Below are 20,439 nucleotides of genomic sequence, written 5' to 3'. Positions count from 1 at the left end.
TTCCTAATGAAAGGAAGTACCAATTAGTTGATTTGTCGATGACATTCCTTTTCTAGGACAGCAATATAGTGTTAAATTTGTGTGAGCCATTCACACATAGGCAGGCATACACAGGCATATGGCTTTAAGAGACCACACTGATGCCTTGATAATTTAAAAGAATACAAACATTCCATATACATATATTAATTAGCAGTTAATGACTGGGCCACTTAGTCATAAAAATTTGCCTTTTACATGTTGTCTAATTATCATTTTTCCCCAAATTTTGCCTTGTAGGAATACTGTTCGAAGATTTTTGGAAGAAAACTGAAAACGGCATAAAGTGAAGATCGACATTAAAATGAGGTGAAAGAAAACTATAGTGGCATAGAAAAAGTATAAAGCTCAGTTAGTTATTTTTTTTTTATTAAAAATTAATTCAGGACTGATGTGACCTACCAGATTTCAGAACATGTATTAATAGCATATATATGCCACTGAAAACTTAGGTCTTGTATCATATTTTTTTCGTTAAGACTTTTTAAGAAATATTACTTAAATATGTGGCTTGCTTAGTGTTTAATTGCAAGTTCTCATTCTTGGACTTTGAAAACGAGATTAAACGTTAGTATTTGTGTGAATCAGACTAAGTGGGATTCCATTTTTACAACTCTGCTATACCTAGCCTTTGGATTTAGAAGTGAAAATAAAGTATCTCTGACTTTCTGTTACAAATTTGTCTCTGTCATTGAAAAGTTTTAGTATTAATCTTTTTCTAATAAAGTTATTGACTCTGAACTAGTCCCTTGTTTTAAATATGAGATACGCTGTTACTAGAGATGTTGGTGTACAGTTTTATCTGATTTGTTCTGTTTAAGACTAATTTTTATAGAATTTCCACAGTTTAAATGTTTTAAATAATGGTGCTTCAATTTGGGGTAGTTATGAATACATTTGAATTATGCTTTTAATAACAAAGATATACAATGAACTAGAATATATTTTTACATCCCTGAGAGATTTCTTTAGTAGTAGAAAATTCAAAATGTCCTTCTGACAAACACTATCATCCTCCAGCTATGAAATAATGATGTAGAAGAGCATTTCAAGAACATTTAACTAGTTTTTGGTCTTAAAATCCTGTATCAAGATTTTTTTAACCTGTTCTTGTTGGATTATAAATGTATTTATTTCTATGTATGGGGTGTATGGTACATATAACAAGGATTTTTTTTTTAAAAAAAACTGATGCTTAAGGTAATGGGGATGTGGGGGGATCGTGTACAGCAAATTTGGCAGCACGTTTCTACCTATAGCCAGCTTGTGACTGTGTAAAAATATTAGCTCCAGCTACATATACCATGGAAGTTCTCTGTGCTTTATAATTTTCAGATATTGTCATCAGTTTATAGGTGGGGAAACTTGAGTTAGTGCGTTACATGACTCACCCAGTGACTTAACGGCTCCATGTTGGTGGAGAAACTAGCACATGGAATCTAGGTCTCTGCCTTGTGGTTTACTGCCTTACTGTTTATGCCACTGTATTCATTCTAATAGGCATAATAATAGGCTACAGAATTTACTAAAATACCCTCCACCAAGCTTTGGAAAATAATGAAACTGCCACTTCAGAGGCTTTGTATGAGATAATGCTATGGGGACGGAGCATTCCTGGCTTACCTAGCTAATCCTGGAGATGCAGCAGTAGATGGATGGGTTATCTCTGAATTTGTCAGAGATGATTCATGTGAGGATTAATGTAAGATGGGAAACAGTCTAACACAAAGTCGACCACCTCCCAAAGCACTGCTGTGTGTAGTTTGACAAGATTGTGGTTGTAGGAATGAAGGTCATAAAGTGATAGTTTATTCTACTCTATTCATATTCTATTACTAACTATTAAAAACAGAAGAAATTTACTTAAGTATTAAGGTACTTAGTCATTAAGGTATTAAATCATGAGGGTATTAAAATGCCAGCTTTGTTCTGTTCTGCCTCATGTAGAATCAGTAGCTAACTTACTTTAATGAAGTACACTAAACAAGTTCATGAAGTCTTCATCATCTTCATCTGTATGGATCACTGTTGAAGTTAATGTAGGATTTGAGGCGGAGGCCTGGTCCCTTGAGGTGTCCATGACTAAGGTCTGGCCTTAGTTGTGGAGATCTAGAAATTGGGTCACACCCAACACCCAAAATTATCAGGCTCAAGAGGAAATTATTCTTACTAACCAAATTCACAGAATCCAATATAGAGGCCATGTGCTAATTTACACTAAGAAATACACATTTCTGTCATGTAAACCAAAAAGTTGTCAGTTGGCTTAATGCATCTCTTTGAAAAGCCTTTAAGGGGAGCCAATTTTTATTAACCAGAAGATTACTTGATAAGATTGGAATAAGCAATCAGGGTTTTTTAATTTTGGAAAATTTAAGACACAAAGGTAGGAAAGTGTAGTTAACTTTTATTGAAGTCCATCACTCAGTGGCCATTCTTACTCTTTGTGTGTGTCCCCTGTCATTTTCAAGTAAGTCTCAGACATTTAATTGGTAAATATTTCTGCATGTATCACTAAAAGATAAAGAACAGTTTATTAATTAAAATTAATTGGATGAACTTTTAGTTGGCCAACTGTAGTACTGGTCTGGTAGCTTACTTTTCCATTGTGCCTCTCAAGGCGACCTGGTAATTGAGTCTGCTGTTCTGGCATCCTCCCTTCTGCAGTGTAGAGACACTATCATCGCCCTTTTTGTTAAGACATTTTTTCTTCAAACAGATCATAATACAGTAATTTTTCAGTTTAAATTAAAACACCTTTCTTGCTTTCTTGAGCTAATCATATTGCTAGCCTAGAGACGTTTACCTTCTTTCCTTATAGCATTACTCACCTGCAGGTGATCTGTCTGGTTTCTTCAATATAGTTAGTGTCACAGAGGATAACCAGCCTTATTTTTAAGGGCTGAGAACACTTTGACTGTATGTAGGTTGAGTTCAGCTACCTGATTAAAAGTTTCTAGAGATGTTAAAACTGAAAAATTTAGGGTGAAAGGTTTTTGAGCTTGTTGTGTACATTCTTCGCTTTTAAAAATGCATTGTAGATGAGCTGTGCGAATGTTTTTAAACATTCTAAATGTGCATGAAACAAAAAATACTTGAGAATTGTGTATATTTTCTGTGGGATGGGACTTCATTCAGGGTTGGTTTTCAGGTCTGAGTTTGGACTGATTTTTAGTTTATGAAAGAACCCCAGGTGACTGCCTTTTAAGAATTTTGTGTGACAATTTTAATGCTTGTATATGGTTCAGAAAAACAACAAAAGTGTTAGTGATCTGTCTCTCTTCTACTCCTGTCCCTCTCTTCCTCCTCTACAGGAGCTACTGGTGTTAAGAATTGTTTTTCCAAGTGGTTTTTGTGGGGAGGTGGGGGTGAGGGATGTAAGCATTTATGTATGAATCTTTTAGGATATATGATAGTATACCGTACGTTCTGAATCTTGCTGTTCTCACTCAAGTATATTTAGAGACATTTGAGACATAGGAGATAGGAATTTTAAGTTTAAACAAGCAGTTTTCAAAAGTACATTTCAAGTAAAAGAGAAGTAAATGTATTTTTCATTGTTGTATTAGATTTTTTAGTTTTCTAGTTTAAAAATGCAGTTTGAGAGTTTCATAGTTGATCTGTTTCTTCCCCTCAGCCATCCCAAATAGATCAGCTGTCAGCAGCTTTAAAAATGTTTAGGAACAACAGCTTTGGAAAACAGTTTGGCATAACTGTGCCATAACTTCTTATGGCTATTCCACCCCTAGATACATACCCTAGAGAAACTCTTATACCTGTGTGCCAGGGGATGGATGTAAAAATGTCATAACCGCATTGTTTGTAATAGGAAGAAAAGGAAACGAAAACAAACTGGAAAGACTTCAAACGTCCAACAGTCCACTGGATAAATATTGTGGTATATTCCTATAGAGGAATTACACAAAAGTCAGACTGAACTACAGCTGCACATGTGAACAAGGAGTCATCTCAATGTTCAAAAAAGCAAGTTGCAGAAGAATACATCCACTGTGGTTCCGTTTCTGTGAAGGTCAAAACCAGGCCGTTAAATATATGGTAAATGGAAAGCAAGGAAATGATTAACACAATTCAGTACATTGGAGGGATGGAGGGAGATCATGAAGGGCAAGGAGGAGCCTTCAGAGGAACTGGTGGTGATTGCTGAAGCTGGGTGGGTGGTTTCTTTTTTAAACTGTATGTGTATGTGCTTTTGTATGTATGATATTTCTTAATAAAATTTAAATTAAAAAATGGGAGGTCTTGGTGAAGGTAGTAAGTAGTAAAACATACGTAAACAATGTTTCATAAAATTAATCTTCAGTGAGTAGCAGATGTAAAGGGTACTGTTTCTCGAGTGCCAGATTTAGGGTCTTAATTGTAGTCTATGAAAGCTAGAAACAGGGCCTAAATGTATGTTTTCTTTGTGATACATTATTTTTATCTTGATGTTATTTTCATTTGGATATCCGCCGGGGAGCTGGTGCTGCTTCTGCTGTGTAAGCAGCTTCCGAGAAAGCTTTTCTGTCAGATTTATGTCGGTCCAGGAAGGGAAACTGCTGAGGTGAGAAGAGCTATTCTCCTGACCTGTCAGCACATCCTTCCCTTTGTTCAAGTTAACATTGTCACCACAGAGGGGCTGCTCTTGTCCTTGTTCTACTCTTAATAGGAATACCATGAAGTGTTTAAATAATGTTTGCTCTTTAAGGGGAAAGTGGTTGAAACTTTAAAGGCACCTACAGGTGCGTAAAATTCACGTTGCTGAAAGTCCCTGCATCCGTTAGCAGTGGCCCTCTTACCTCCAACCACACACCACAGGTCACTCCGTTCTAAATGAACATACATTATGAACAACTAAGAATTCTAGACCATTCCTAAATATGTTGTGGAACTCCTTAGGACAGCATTCTGGTACCTGATTTATTTCAGGTACCAGGAAAAAAAAAACCTCTCAGGGGAATTGCACCTTAGAAATTAGTTTTACAATCAATGCATGAAATACATATTAAAAATTACTCTTGGGACTTCCCTGGTGGTCTGGTGGTTAAGACTCCGCGCTTCCACTTGAGGGGGCGCAGACTCGATCCCTAGTCAGGGAACTAAGATCCTGCATGCCAAAAATTTTAAAAATGAAATAAAAATTACTCTTGAAGCTTCAGATTTTTATGATCAATCTGCAGTCTTAAACCTATGTTGGTTATAGAAAGTAAGTATGTTTTTGGTGCAGGCTGTATTAACTTGGAATGGGTATGTGTTTTGAATTTGCTTATCAACCCTGTGGTAATTAAGTTGCTGCCCTATTGATCTTATTGTACTTAACCACTAAGGCAACACTGCAGGTTCTGCTATTGTAAGCTTTCCTCCCAACAGTAGTAGTTTTTTTCAAATAAATTTATTCTACCGTGTTCACTTAAAAACCACCTAAAATCTCACTTTTCTACAAACGGTAATTTTGGGCCATTAACCAACCCGAAGTCCCTCCCTGCCTTTACCTTATTTAAGAACTTAGGGACATGACACAAAGGGATTGACCCCCTGTCATCCCCTGTCACAGTCCTGGCAATGGAACACTGGGCTCTGGGTGGAATTGGCTTTCATTAAGGGCCATGCTGTCTTAAAAATGTGACTTAGATGCCGGGCTTACGTTCAGTGCTGAGGTGCTCCGACCATAATCCCGTGGACACTAAATTGCAGATTCAGGTCTCATTCACTCATTTCATGAATAAAATGGTACGTACTTCACCTGCCATAATCAGAACATTTTCCACTTTTTTTGGCATTGGTTGTGATAAGTGTTGATGTAATGCCTCAGTGTCCCTTCACCCTTTATCAAAGGTGACCTTGGAGGTGAGAGAACCGTGGCCTATTTCATGTGCTGGAGGAGACAAGACATTGTGCTTGCCCAGGAGGTCTCTGGTAATTAAGGATTAGCCTTAACGTCTCAGTTCCATGAGGATTAGAGTTCATTTCACACGGGTGTGTAAAGAAGTGGCAGTGTGGTGTGTCTTGTTGGAAGTTGGTAAATGGAGTCAGCCATGAGTGCTTCCAAGGTAACAAGCAGCTATTAACTAGAAGTTAGCAAGCTGACCCAGAAGGATTCCGGGTGGTGTGGTAGGGAAGAACCTAGCATGGGATGTGATCATAACCCATCTTGGAGCTAGTTAGTGAGGGCGCCAACTTGGTTTTATTTTTTCACCTGTTTATAGTAGAGTTCAGTGCTGTATGCCGTGCCTTGGCTTTTCTGCAAGTTGTATGTTAAAAGTACCCTCAAAGATGGTTACTTACTTGTGTTAAGTCATAGGTAAGTTAAAAAGTGTGTAAAAAGGAAATGACAGAGATGGTTATAGAAACTGGGCTATTTGAACCAGTGTGGCAAGTGGGGTCCTGGCTTTCCCAGCTCATCAGCTCACCCTGCCCTTAATGGAGTTTATGTGAACAGACCCTGGCCATTTGTCCTGACTGAATCTCAGGAGTGCATACCTATGCCTATCAGGATTGGGGTACAACTTTACAAACTAAACTTGCGTTGATAAGTGTCATACTTACAATTTTTTTTTATACTTCTGTTTGTCAAAGCATTTTGAACGTACTCTTCTCCCAGCCCAGAGAAGTTGGAAACAAGGAAATGTAATAAGTACACATATGAAGTTAGCAAACTGGTACATACATCCAGGCTTCATTATTTACAAAATACTAATTCCAGTTTTTTGTTTCTGGGATTTCTTTTTTTTTTTTTTAATTTTTATTTGCGGTACGCGGGCCTCTCACTGCTGTGGCCTCTCCCGTTGTGGAGCACAGGCTCCGGACGCGCAGGCTCAGCGACCATGGCTCACAGGCCCAGTTGCTCCGCAGCATGTGGGATCTTCCCGGACCGGGGCACGAACCCGTGTCCCCTGCATCGGCAGGCGGACTCTCAACCACTGCGCCACCAGGGAAGCCCTCTGGGATTTCTTTTTTTTTTTTTTTTTTTGTGGTACGCTGGCCTCTCACTGTTGTGGCCTCTCCCATTGCGGAGCGCAGGGGACGCGCAGGCTCAGCAGCCATGGCTCACGGGCCCAGCCGCTCTGCAGCATGTGGGATCTTCCCGGACCGGGGCACGAACCCGTGTCCCCTGCATCGGCAGGCGGATTCTCAACCACTGCGCCACCAGGGAAGCCCTGGGATTTCTTAATATGTCATTTTTGCAGCATTGCTGTTGTAGCAGGGCTTCTCTAACAGAGATGGTATGTGTTCTATCAGTTCAGAGCTTCCATTTTTCATTAAAATGAGTTCTACTTCTTGAAAGTCCCGTAGTCTTAGAATGTCTTTGTCCTTAATATGGAAAAGAAATTATATAATGGTTCATAAATACATGTGAAGTTAAGATACAAAGGCTTAATAATATTGGCCAAGCATTGTTTTCTGTCTATTCATGGTAAACTAAGTCAGCAGTTTAGAATTGTTTTTTCTGTGTGCATGGCTTTTTTTTTTTTTTTTTTTCCCCAGTCCATGTTGCAGGTTTCCAAAGGGAATAAAGTCCCAATTTGAAGAAAAACTTTAGGCCCAAGGAAAAACTTTAGGCCAGGGCATTTAAAAAAAAAAAACCATAAAGTATGATCATCCCACTTCTTTTAGTTTACAAAGAATATACTGTTAGCCAGGGCACCAATAAGAACTGCTAAAGGCATTTTGAAAGTTGCTTTTTTAAAAAAAAATAATGCCCAAAGTAATGAGAATTTTCCTCTGAAGTTAAAAAGTGAGATTTGTATTTTGAATCAGGAAAATATATAAAAATGCCCCAAATTTTGTTTCCTGAGATTGCAAAGGCTGACTGTTGCTAAGCAGATAAGAGTGGGTTTGTATTTTCTGACCTGGGGACCAGTCAGTTTTCTAGAGATTGGAGGCTGACCATATTGAACTACGGTCTTAAATGTGGGTGTTAGTTGTAATTCAGACAATTTTTAAAGGGTTGATGAATTAGGTATGCAAATCTGTAGAAGCACCAGATTGAAAATAACCTAGTTACCATGTTTGGCTGTCCTGCAGCCAGAATTTCCAGTGTCTTGGATTTTGTCTTCATATTAGTAATGCAGAAGCTAGTGATTGGCTTCACAGAACATAATTTTACCCACCTAGACCCAGTCTCTGTTTAGAAACTTGTGAACCCTACCTTTCTGAGTAGTGTGTTTGGTAGCTTTCTGATTTTTTCCACTTGCTCTGGGTTAATCCCCAGTTCACAGCAGCTCACTTTTAGTAGATTTTGGTAAGTCATCTCTTGTCTATCCAGTTCAACTTCAATGAAGTCATTTTCTTTGTGGCTCTGAATTCTGACTTTAAGCACCAACTCTGGATCACCCACAAATTTATTCGTAAAAGAAACACAACACTCATTTTAAAGCCTTTCAACATTATCAATTATTACAGCAAAAGAACTGAATAATACGTAGATCTGGAGCTTTTATAGGCAAAGATAAACTTTTAATTATCTGAAGCTTTTATTGGAATTCTGGGCAAGCTCTGGGGTGTATACCCACCAAAAGGATTACAGTTTGAAACCAGGCTAGGATTTAAAATATGCAGTGGGTGATATGCATCACCCTTGGCAACACATAGGCGTTGTTTGTGCCTTGTTGGCTATTTGTAAAGCTTCAAGGAAACGTGTAGCCCTGGGGCTCTGTATTCTTAAGAGTAAATCATTCTGTTGATAACTACCGCACCACCTGGGCCTTCAAGGTGAGAGGTAGGCCGAGAAATGGGATAATTCTACCATCTTCTGGGACAGTGGCATTGAGTGAGTCTTAAAACTTAACTGTTGTCTAAGAAGGAGCAGTTTTGACTGAAGGTGGAGGGAGCCAAATGGTGAGTTTGGCTTTGCAACATGGTCTGGGGGCTGAGTCCTCACCTAGGCAGGTGTCATCAGGTTTGGCATTATCACCTGGGTCAGTTGGCAACTGTTGATTTGCGCCTCCTTGTGTACATTCACCTGAGAAAGAATTGGAGGAGAAGAGTTGAGAAAGCAGTAGCACAGCGTTTAGCTCCAGATCTGCCGGTTAGGGGAGGGGCAGCAGAGCCCCATCTCCACTTCCTGCTCTGCGGCTCCTCCTCACAGGAAAATCTGCTGCGGAAAGGGCAGTAGTTACATTCAGACCTGAAGAGTAGTTTTCCTTAATCACCGTTTAAATCATAAAAAGGAACTGAGAGTATTTTTGAATGGTATATAATCTGAGAAGAAATATCTGTGCGCTTAACTCGTTTCTTCTTAAATATATTCGGCACTGAGAGCTTTGTGTCTCCAGTTCTCTAGCAGAGTTATACAGTTAGAAGAGTCCCTTTATAAGGAGAAGTTTTCTCAACCTGAGGGAAGGGAAAGGAGGCAACATTATAGAGTACTTCCCAGGTGCCAGGCCTTCTACATAACTTAGAATATCCTTCTAAGTCTGCTCTGTGCTGGGCACTGTGCTAAGCCCTGGGGAAATGATTCAAACAACAAAAACCCAAAGTGGTGTCTGTCCTGGCGTTTACAAGTTAGCAGGAGAGATATTAATCAAGTGACCTCAAGTAAATGTGAAATTACAGTTGTGGGCATGGCAAGGGCAAGACACACCAAAGTGTGAAAGCCTGGAAAGGAGTTAAGAAAGATCTCCCTGAGGGGCAAGTGTTTGATCTGACATCTGAAGGATGAGCAGGCTTAAGTAGATCCATAGGGTAGAGAGGGAGAAGAGCTTTCCAGGGCCCTGGAACAACAGAAGGCCCTGTGCGGGGAGGCAGTGGCTCTTTAGAAGGAAGAAAAGCAATTCAGCATGGCTGCAGGGCAGAGGGCAGGGAGGGACCCTGTGTACCAGATTGTGGGGTTATCTACTGACCTGTGCTACCCAGTCTGTAGCCACTAGTCACGTGAAATGGGATACACTCTTAAGTGTAAAATACACACTGGATTTCAAAGACTTAGAAAAAAATGTAAAATTCATTAATTTTTAATATTGGTTATGTGTTGAAATAATAGTTTTGATATATTGGGTGAAGTAAATATATTAAAATTAATTTCACCTGTCTTTTTAATGTGGCTACTAGAAAAATTTTAATTATGTATGTGGCTTACATAACATTGTAATTGGACAGTACTGGTATGGGTGAAAGGCCCTTATTCTAGAACAATGCCAAGCCATTAGACAGTGTTCAGGAGGAGGCTGTCATAATCAGACTTGCATTTTGGGGGCGGGGACCAGAAACCTCATTGTCCTCACAAGAATCCTATGGGGTGTACACATTATTCCCATTTTCAGACAAGAAGATTGGTGCTGAAAGGTGAAGTAACTTGCTGGAGTTTGCTCCATTAGGAAATGGCAGCACCTGGATGTGACCTACTAATTAAGTGGGGCCCAGTGCAAAATGGCTACCCAGGGAATTGCACCCTCCCCACCTGAGCACTGGTATCTGGATGGGCGCGCCCGAGGGACCCCAGTCCCTGCCTCTTCCTTGCTCAGTGGACCTCAGAGCATGCCCTGCCTTGCCCGCCTCTTGCTTGAATCGCTGCCAGGGGCCGAAGGTAACAGCAGAAAGAGGGAGTGATAGAGGTTAGAGCATGATGGGCTGAGAGTGAGACCACACATTCGAGCCACGGCTCCCAGTCCCCCAGCACATGCTCTGTTTTCCCATCTGATTTCACTTACAGAACAAACTAAATATTAAAATTTTCGAGCCGGTGACCACAGAGCACTTAATCCCAAGTGTGAGGCCTTCATGTAGGGCCCTGCACAACTGCTCTGATCTCAGGCCCATGAAGCCAGTCCTGCTTAGGGTTTATACCATGCTTTTTCCACACTGCTAAATGTTTCCCCCAGAAGTGAGATGCTCTCGCCCAGCGCAGCCCTCTCTCAGGACAGAAATAATGTCCCTACCCCTGGGGCAGGGATCTGCAGTCTAGTCCGTGCCCTTCCACTCTGGGCCGTGGAGGGAGCTCTTCCCTGGGCCGGAAGACATCCTTGCAGCAACTGAGCCTCAGCCCCCCAGCTAGCTGAACTGGAATGATGCCCTCGCCACCCCTTCACCACTCACCCCACACAGAGCATGAGATGTCCCCCAGCTTGGCCTACCACGTGTAAAAGCATTTAATTCTCTGATGAATCTGTCAGGTTATGATGCCCTGTGGATGGACAGGGTCTCTTAGAGGTCAGAAGGCATGCTCTTTGAAGTCAGGCAGATTTGGATCTGTTTTTCCTATGCTATTTTAGTAGCAGTGACACCTTAGACAAGTTCCTTAATCTCTCTGAGCCTGTTTTCTGATCTGGAAAATGGGATTAATAATCTCTAACTCACAGGTTGTAAGAAGGAAATGAGAACGTGAACAGAAAGTACGACCCCTCCTGGCACGTAGTGAGCACCAGTATTTGCTGGCTGCTATTAATTATAGCTATTGATACTTGCCTCCCCCTGAAAGGACCCCTGATCTACTTGCTCTGCTCTTGACTACACCCCTGGTAGAGTCAGGGAGGGCACCCTGCTCTTCCCTTCCTCAGGCCCCTCCCCTATCCTTGAGGACCATGTTGGAAACAGGTTAAAGACTCACCTGCAGGCTTCTCCCTCATGTCCTGTTGGGGTTCAGCCATGGGTCAGCTCTGCGGTCTGTCAGATCAGCAGCCCCTCTAGCATTTATGCTGAGCTCCCCGTCAAATAAAAAGCACGTTCTAAAGCCTTAGTGCATCTATCTGCAGTGAAACAATATGTTCTTGTCATTGGCTGGTGAGATAGGGCAGGGTCGGCCTATTTTACAGATAGGCAAATGAAGGCTCAGGTGTGTTGTGTGATTTAATTTGCACAGGATGCTGCAAGTGAAGGAAGGGACTGAAATTCAAGGCTCTCTCCTCTCTCCTTGGGCTGTGTCTATGGGGAAGCAGTGCAGGCTAACCTTCCCAAGGGCCCCTGGGAGGGGAGGCCTTTGGTGGCACAGCGCTCCTTGGAAAAGGTTAGCAGATATTATTACCTCAAGGGATAAGAAAAGCCAAACAGTATCTCGGATTAAACAGACTCCCCCTCCTCCCCAATTCTCACTCCCCTTTCTCCCAGCCCCTTCCTCAGCATCTGTGAGTGTGACAAGAAAGCAGGAACACCCGGGCCCGTACCTGGGGAGACTCCACCTTGGCAAGGATCCTGAATCCCTGATTCCAAATATCAAAATGGAGGAGGCAGGGGCTGGAGCAGGAGGTTCAGTGAAGGGTGGGTGGGGCTGGGCAAAGTCCTGGGCAGGGCTGCTGTCTCAAAGGGCTGAAGGTAGGAACTCATGTTCGGGGTGGCTCTCCCATATCATTTAACCCTCCAGTGTCAGAGGACAGGGCATCAGGTGGGCCTCAGCATCATAAGGCTAGAGGGAACCTCAGAGATCAGAGCCCATAGATCTGAAACTTAGCTGTGCATTGAAATCACCTGCAAAGCCTTAAATTTTGCGGGCGCCTGGGTCCTACCCTCTGAGGAGTCCTACTTAGTTGGTCTGGGGTGCAATTTGGGCCCTGGAATTTTTAAAAGGTCACCAGCCGATTTTATTTATTTATTTCTGCGTTGGATCTTCGTTGCTTGCTGTGCGGGGGCTACTCTTCTTTGAGGCTCTAGGCGCACGGGCTTCACTGGTTGTGGCGCACGGGCTTAGTTGGTCCACAGCATGTGGGATCTTCCCAGACCAGGGCTCAAACCCGTGTCCCCTGCATTGGCAGGCGGATTCTTAACCACTGCGCCACCAGGGAAGTCCTTCCCAGCTGATTTTGATGTGTGGCCAAAGTTGAGAATCACTGATTTGACCAGACTTCTTAAGGTGCAAATGGGGAAACGGAGGCCCAAGGCAGGGAAATGCTCCCTGATAGTCACAGGGGAAGCCGGGCACAGGCCGGGGCTAGATGTGGGCCACCTGGTTGCCAGCCTGACGCAGCCTCGCCAGCATGCCTGGTGCCCGTCTGCCAAGAATGCAGGAGACCCTGCCCCCGCCCAGGCAGAGAGGAGGAAGCAACACGGATCCACCTGGCCTGACCTCCTAAGGGAGGGGAAGAAAATGTACTTTGACCAGCCCAGTTACCAGGGTGTGTCAGCCATAAACAGAGCCCCCCTGCACCCCTCACCTGGGTGGATGGGGCCACGAGGGCAGAGATGAAAGTGCCTGTGCTTTGAGAGGGAGCCTCTTCCGTCCCCACGTCACTAGCTTGCTCTGTCCATTCACTCGCCCACTCCCCATTCACTGGTTCACTTGTGCACGTGTTCTCTCCACAATACTCACTTTTTCTTGTTTTGGGGGACCCTCTCTTTTCTTTAATTTTTTAAAATTTATTTATTTTTTGGCCGCGCCGTGCAGCTTCCAGGATCTCAGTTCCCTGACCAGGGATTGAACCCGGGCCACGGCAGTGAAAGCCCGGAATTCTAACCACTAGGCCACCAGGGAATTCCTCTATTTTTAAGTTCTTTAAATAAAAGTATTACATGTTCTAGTGTAAAAAGTCTAATGTTAAAAATCAGGACCCATTAACAAGTAAGAGCAAAATGCTTGTTGGGAGGCAGCCACATAGGCCTGGGTGTGGGTATTTTTTCACTCATTATGCTGGGCAATTAGTGGACCCTTCTGTTTACATATTAACTTTTGTGTGGGGGTCGGAGTATAGCTTTTAATTTTGATATAGTTTCAAATTTACACAAAAGTTGCAAGAACATATGCCCTTTACCAGTGGTTAACATTTTGTCATATTTGCTTTAATATTCTCTCTCTCTTCCTTGGTATATATGCATGTGCATGTGTATATCACACACACACACACACACACACACACACACACACACACACACACACACACACCCCACACACGCATTTTTCCCAGGAAGTGTGAGGGTAAGTTGTGGACATGCTCCTTTATCACAAAAGATTTCAGGCTGTGTTTCCTAATACCAAGGGTATTCTCTTATATATCCAAGATACGAGGATCAAGATCAGGAAATCTACATTGATATTATGCCTTTAGCTAAACCACAGTCCATAATCAAATTTTATCAATTAACCCAGCAATATCCTCTTTAGCTTTTTTCCCCTAGCCCAGGATCCCATTCAGGATTCTGTATTGTACTTAATTTCCATGTCTCATAAATTTCTTTAATCCAGAAAAGTTCTTCAGCCTTTCTTTGTTTTTCATGACATTGACATTTTTGAAAAGTCCAAGCAAGTAATTTTGTTGTTTGTCCCTCACTTGGGTTTGTCCAATGTTTCACTGTGATTAGGATCAAATTATGTGCTTTGGCAGGAATAGCACGGAAGTGCTATGTCTTTCCTAGTGCATTATAATGGGAGGCACATCTTGGTTTGTTCCATCTTAGGGAATGGTGACTTTAATCACTTGTGAAAGGAGGTATCCGCCAGGTTTTCCCATTGTAAAGTGTGTCCTTTTCCTTTTGTAATTAATATGTAACTTATGGGGAGATATTGTGAAACCGTACAGGTATCCTTTTCTAAAAAAATTTTATTTTATTTATTTTTGGCTGTGTTGGGTCTTCACTGCTGCACGCAGGCTTTCTCTAGTTGCAGCAAGTGGGGGCTACTCTTAGTTGTGGTGCGTGGGCTTCTCATTGCAGTGGCTTCTCATTGCAGAGTATGGGCTCTAGGCGCGCGGGCTTCAGTAGTTGCTGCACTTGGGCTCAGTAGTTGTGGCACATGGGCTCTAGAGCACAGGCTCAGTAGTTGTGGCACACGGGCTTAGTTGCTCCGTGGCATGTGGGATCTTCCTGGACCAGGAGTCGAACCCATGTCCCCTGCATTGGCAAGCAGATTCTCAACCACTGTGCCACCAGGGAAGCCCCAGATATCCTATTTCTTTTTCAAATCTTCACTCTTTAGTTTCCAGAATCCACTGAAGATTTTGACTTGAATCGATTGTTACTGTTATGGTTGCAAAATGGTGATGCTCTGGTTCCATTATTCTTTCTACATTAATTTGGTATTCTATTGTAAGGAAGCGCTTTCCTTCTCATTCATTCATTATTTTTTAAAATAAATTTATTATATATATATTGGCTGCATTGGGTCTTCGTTGCTGCACGTGGGCTTTCTTTATTTCCGGCGAGCGAGGGCTGCTCTTTGATGCGGTGCACGGGCTTCTCATTGCAGTGGCTTCTCTTGTTGTGGAGCACAGGCTCTAGGCACGTGGGCTTCAGTAGTTGTGGCATGTGGGCTCAGTAGTTGTGGCTCGCGGGCTCCAGAGCACAGGCTCAGTTGTTGTGGCACACGGGCTTAGTTGCTCTGCAGCACGTGGGATCTTCCCGGACCAGGGATTGAAGCCGTGTCCCCCGCATTGGCAGGTGGATTGTTAACCACTGCGCCACCAGGGAAGTCCCTCATTCATTCATTATTATCAGTGTGGACTCATGGATTCTTGTTTTATTCAATGAGTTATAATCCATTATTACCATTATTTATTTTTATGCTCAGATTATCTCAATTGTGTACAGTATCTGCTTACAGCTGTTTCCCATATCCTGTAATCCTTTCACATATCCATCATTTTATGAGCACTTTCTTACTTCCTGGTAGATCAAGATGTTCTGTGCTCAACTTGTACTTTCCCTGCCCCAGCCCTGGATTCTGTCACTTCTCCAAGGAGCCACATTTCCTTTCAGTGGGCAATAGGTGTACTCATTCCTATGCAGATGCCAAGAAGGATGCTTCTAGACCCTTTTAGTGGACAGAACTAGGAACACACATACACACATTTGTCTGTACATATTTCTGTGTATATATGTTTAAGACCACAAGTTCATAATGATAATTCCAATTCCATTTCAAAACCAAAGCTTTCTCCAGTTCCATTTTATAGCTCTCTTCTCCAACAGTGGGAAATCTGGCTTTCCTAACATCTTTAATATATTTACTCATTTGCTCATCCTGACAGTTACACAGACCAAGTAGTTCCAGAATTGCTTATTTGAAATACAGTTGGGTTGATTGTTTGTGGTTGCATTTTAGGGTTCTTCCCAATCCTTACTGATATTTTTTTGAGTATATAAAACATTATCATGATTCTAAGAGTCAAAACTATACAAAAATTTATGTTTAGAGATGAGTCACTTGACATTTCCATGCTTTCTATCCCCTGCAGGAAAATATCTCCTCAGTTTCTGACTTATCCTTCCTGTGTTTCTTTTTGAAAAATCAAAGATACATGTATATTTCCTTATTATTCCTTTCTTACAGAAAAGGTGGTGTAAACATTCTTTTCTACTGTGCTTTTTTTTTTTTTTTTTTTTTCACTAAACAGTGTATCTGGAGATACTAGTAAGTTTCCCTCCATGGATGTTTAACCATTTTGCACTCCCACCAGCCACACATGGGAGCACTTGTTTCCCCACAGCCTCACAAGCAGTGTTGTCAAGTTTTGTAACTTTTCCAATCTGATAGTAAGAGATGAAATGTTAAAATCTAGTTTTTATTATCATTGAGGTATGGTGAGGCCAGCAGATCAGGAGACAACTGATGCTGAAAAGGTGGTTTGTTACTCACAGTTCCCAAGAGGAAGGGGACATGGCAGGCCACACAGGGCCACACAGAGAGGCACCAGGGTCGGCCAGGAGGCAGAAGGAATGAGGGGAAAATGTAGACAAGAGCCTTTCATGGGAAGTATGAAAGGTAGCGTAATCAGGCTAAGCAGGTGTAGGATTGGCTACTTTGTATCATTTCATTAGGCTCTGGGGTGTCAGGGCTGCCCCTAGTTGTCTGGTACCTGGTCCAGGGGTTGATTGGGGCGGGCACAGTGTGAGAGCTTTATATCCTGCCAGAGTGGAATTCTTTTATTGTTCTAGCTTTATCAGTTAGTAGGCCTTTTTAATTGTTGGGAGATTAATTCTATATGCGTCTCTTGCATGCAGTTAGTGGAGCATAGGCATTGGCTGTCTTTGTCTGGACTTGTTCAAGAATATTTGTATAGTGAACAACCTTGAAAGTTAGAGATAGTGTCTCTCTCCAGAGCAAAGAGCAGGTTTCTTTTTTCTTTTTTTTTGGCCGTGCTTTGTGGCTTGTGGGATCTTAGTTCCCTGACCAGGGATCGAGCCAAGGCCCTGGCAGTGAAAGCTCTGAGTCCTAACCACTGTACTGCCAGGGAATTCCCAAAGGGCAGGTTTCTTTACTGTCCAGTATACTAAAGATAATGTCTCCCTCTAGGACAAAGGTCAGGCAGGCCTACTGCCCAATAGAAAAGATTCTGGTTTCCTAAACTTGGGGATCCTCCTTTGTAAGTCTTTTATTATTTTTAAAAAATCTATTTGCACATATTACTTTGAAAGAAGGAAAAAACATGTTTAATGACTGAGGAAAGTATTGAGGCAAGTGGTCCAGAAGGCAGCCTCACGAGCCTCCTACACACACCTGTGTGGTATGGAGAAGACAGCTGAGAGCTCCTGGTACCCCCAGAAGGCCCAATGCCACCACTGAGCCTGAATAGACCTGAGATTTCAATGAAGAGTGAGACTGAAACCAACACACTTCCCTGTTTCTGTGATTAACAATACAGGGACCAGGCAAAAATAACTTGGCTGCTTGCTCCAGGAAATACTTGCTCCTGGGAGACAAGACTGTGAACACACTAAATAGTACTTGGCCCTTAGAAGACCCTCAGAATGGCTTCTAGGATTGGAGAACCAGCTAAAAATTCAATTTGGCTTTATAAAAAGGATGGCAGCTTTGGGAAGGGAGGGTGGCATTGGAGGAAGAGTACTACTGGGTTACTTGTGAATGCAGGGCCATCGATGATTTGCTTAACTTTCTCTGAGCCTAGTTTCTTCATCTATACAATGGGTGATAATAATGATTCCATCTGTTCTGCAAGGATAGAATATAAAAAATATGTTCTGTGAATTAGAGCTCTGTATCAGTTGTTACTCTTGTCGTTGCTTGATGGAATCCTGGTGTCCATAGAGAAGCCAATTCAGATGAAAACCTTGGGTGACCACTAGGGGGCAGGAGAGGACAGGGGCCTCCATTTCTTCAGGGACAGTCCTGTTTACCAAAGACACTTCACCTGCTAGCCCCACTTTCCTTCAGCTGTTTTGTTTGCTTCCTGGGGATGGGGGGACACTATTGTAGCCAGATAATTTTTTTCTTTGGTCTTTGAATCAGCAAGACGGATCCCTTGAGAAAGATGCTGACTTATATAAACAGACATGCTGGCTATTAACCACCTTATGGTGCTTGAACTGCAAGGGTGGGTGGGTAAGCAGAGTCCCAGGGCGGCTGAACAAGATTGGAGATTTGAATTTTTTTTTTTTTTTTTTTTTTTTGCGGTATGCGGGCCTCTCACTGTTGTGGCCTCTCCCGTTGCCGAGCACAGGCTCCGGGCACACAGGCCTAGCGGCCATGGCTCACGGGCCCAGCCACTCCGCGGCATGTGGGATCTTCCCGGACCGGGGCACGAACGCGTGTCCCCTGCATCAGCAGGCAGACTCTCAACCACTGCGCCACCAGGGAAGCCCTGGAGATTTGAATTTAAGGTAACGTGTTGGGGTGGTGGATTGTCTCTTATGGTGCCGCTACACCACAAAGTTCAAGTGGCTGAGAATCCTCGCTGCCATCTGTGGGGCTTCTGCCTAGTGTGTTGCTGCTGCTTTTCATTCTCTCGGGTTGTGGGTGTCTTCCTCACTTCAGGAGATTCAGGCAGAAGGGCAGCTGAGAGTCCCATCACCTGCCCAGCCTACCTGCTGCTGTGAACTGTGGGACTCTCCCTGCCCTGACTTGTTTCTTCCAGTCTGTTTCTATGTGCTGGTTGGTTTCTATGGTATTTGTTGTCTTTTATTTACAAAGTAATATAATGCTTCTGGTTAATAATAAAAAAGTCAGGGCTTCCCTGGCGGCGCAGTGGTTGAGAGTCCTCCTGCCGATGCAGGGGACACGGGTTCGTGCCCCGGTCCGGGAAGATCCCACATGCCGCGGAGTGGCTGGGCCCGTGAGCCATGGCTGCTGAGCATGCGCGTCCGGAGCCTGTGCTCCGCAACGAGACAGGTCACAACAGTGAGAAGCCCACGTACCGCCAAAAATAAATAAATAAATAAATAAATAGTAATAATAATAATAATAAAGTCAAAACCTCAAAAGCCTGGAAAGTAGAAAATTCGGTTTTCCTGGGCACCTCCCAGGAATCCCCCGAGTTCCCACAAAGGCAGGGGCCCAGCACATAGGACAGACCAGTGCCTGGCACCTCAGGGTACTCAATGTTTGTTGAATGAATAAAAGAATTATGAGTGAATGAGCAGTTCAGTATGAATTTTCCAATATTTTTTCTATGTGTACACCAGCGTAAATATATTTAGGAAAAAAAATGGGATCATGGTATAAATGTGGTTCTGGACTTCCTTCTTAATTGAACAATTCATTGTAGGTATTTTTCCATGTTACTGTATACTAAGGTTTCTCAAAATTGCCCCCGCTGAAGAACAGCAGATTTATATAGACCTACCTCTTTTTTTTGGGTGCCTCAGAGTATTCCAGAATGTCACTGTGGAACTTTTTAGCTAATTCCTCATTAACGTACCATTGTTTCCAGACCCTTGTAAGGGGCCTACCTGAGCACTTGTGTAAGGTCTTCTGCAGGAAACTTCCTAGAAGTGGGATTGCCAGGCCAAAGCAAGGGCATGCATGTACCAATCTGGGTCCCACTTCACTCCATTCTTTATGGCAATGGGAATTAAATTTTCAATCTTTGCCCATCTGATGATGTTTATAAGCAATGGCACTTCTTATTTTGTTCTCTTGTGGCATTGTATTGGACATTTTTTCTAGGAACATGTTAAAAACAGTAGTGACCACAAGGAACTCCTTCCTGGCTCTGACTTTAGCAGTGTGCTTGGAAAAACTGTCATCCCTTAGACATGTATGTGTACATTTTGTAGATATAAATTCATTTTCCAAATACTCTGCACTGAGGTGTTAATGTTCTTTTTTAAAAAATTAATTTACTTTTATTTTTGGCTGTGTTGGGTCTTCATTTCTGTGCGAGGGCTTTCTCTAGTTGCAGCGAGTAGGGGCCACTCTTCATTGCGGTGTGCGGGCCACTCACTGTCGTGGCCTCTCTTGTTGCGGAGCACAGGCTCCAGACGCACAGGCTCAGTAGTTGTGGCTCACGGGCCCAGTTGCTCTGCGGCACGTGGGATCTTCCCAGACCAGGGCTCGAACCCGTGTCCCCTGCATTGGCAGGCAGATTCTCAACCACTGCGCCACCAGGGAAGCCCTTAATGTTCTTTTTGATCATAAGGTTGCTTATGAGAGAGATTTAAAGTTTCTAAGTGGTTGGAAGATTTCATTTCTACTTTTATTATTTATTTATAATTTTTTCATTTGTGACAAAAAAAATAGGGCTTGTATGTACTATTTCTTTTGGAATTTATTGAGATTTCCTTTGCAGCTCAAGTCAATTTTTACAT

General features: G+C 42.7%; 2 protein-coding genes across 7 annotated transcripts in view; one reads left to right on the top strand and one right to left on the bottom strand.

Moving 5' to 3' along the window:
- LUC7L3 (LUC7 like 3 pre-mRNA splicing factor) overlaps positions 1-717 on the top strand; it is a 24,971-nt gene extending 24,254 nt beyond the window's left edge. For 4 of the 5 annotated variants that reach the window (XR_010838043.1, XM_059047223.2, XM_067020604.1 and 1 more), the window contains one exon: positions 280-717. Coding sequence is in view for 2 of the 5 variants with exons in the window: in XM_067020604.1 (XP_066876705.1) it covers positions 280-313 (34 nt within the window). In the remaining 3 variants the exon portion in view is untranslated. The remainder of the gene's footprint in view (positions 1-279) is intronic. The other variant, XM_059047220.2, reaches the window with a different exon arrangement.
- Positions 718-7,203: 6,486 nt separating this feature from the next.
- ANKRD40CL (ANKRD40 C-terminal like) lies at positions 7,204-11,621 on the bottom strand. 2 transcript variants are annotated; one of them, XM_059047247.1, is made up of 4 exons: positions 11,582-11,621; positions 8,918-8,998; positions 8,186-8,346; positions 7,204-7,347 (listed from the first exon to the last, which is right to left on the bottom strand). In XM_059047247.1, exons 1-4 carry the CDS (start codon positions 11,619-11,621, stop codon positions 7,204-7,206), a joined length of 426 nt encoding a protein of 141 aa, XP_058903230.1. The 2 variants fall into 2 exon arrangements, with proteins under 2 accessions (XP_058903230.1, XP_058903231.1); XM_059047248.1 differs by lacking the exon at positions 8,918-8,998.
- Between the last annotated feature and the right edge of the window lie 8,818 nt (positions 11,622-20,439).

Source organism: Kogia breviceps, chromosome 19 (genome assembly GCF_026419965.1).
Source record: "Kogia breviceps isolate mKogBre1 chromosome 19, mKogBre1 haplotype 1, whole genome shotgun sequence".
Lineage (NCBI taxonomy): Eukaryota > Metazoa > Chordata > Mammalia > Artiodactyla > Physeteridae > Kogia > Kogia breviceps.
Note: the sequence above shows the minus strand (reverse complement) of the source record. Positions and strands in the feature narration are given on the sequence as shown.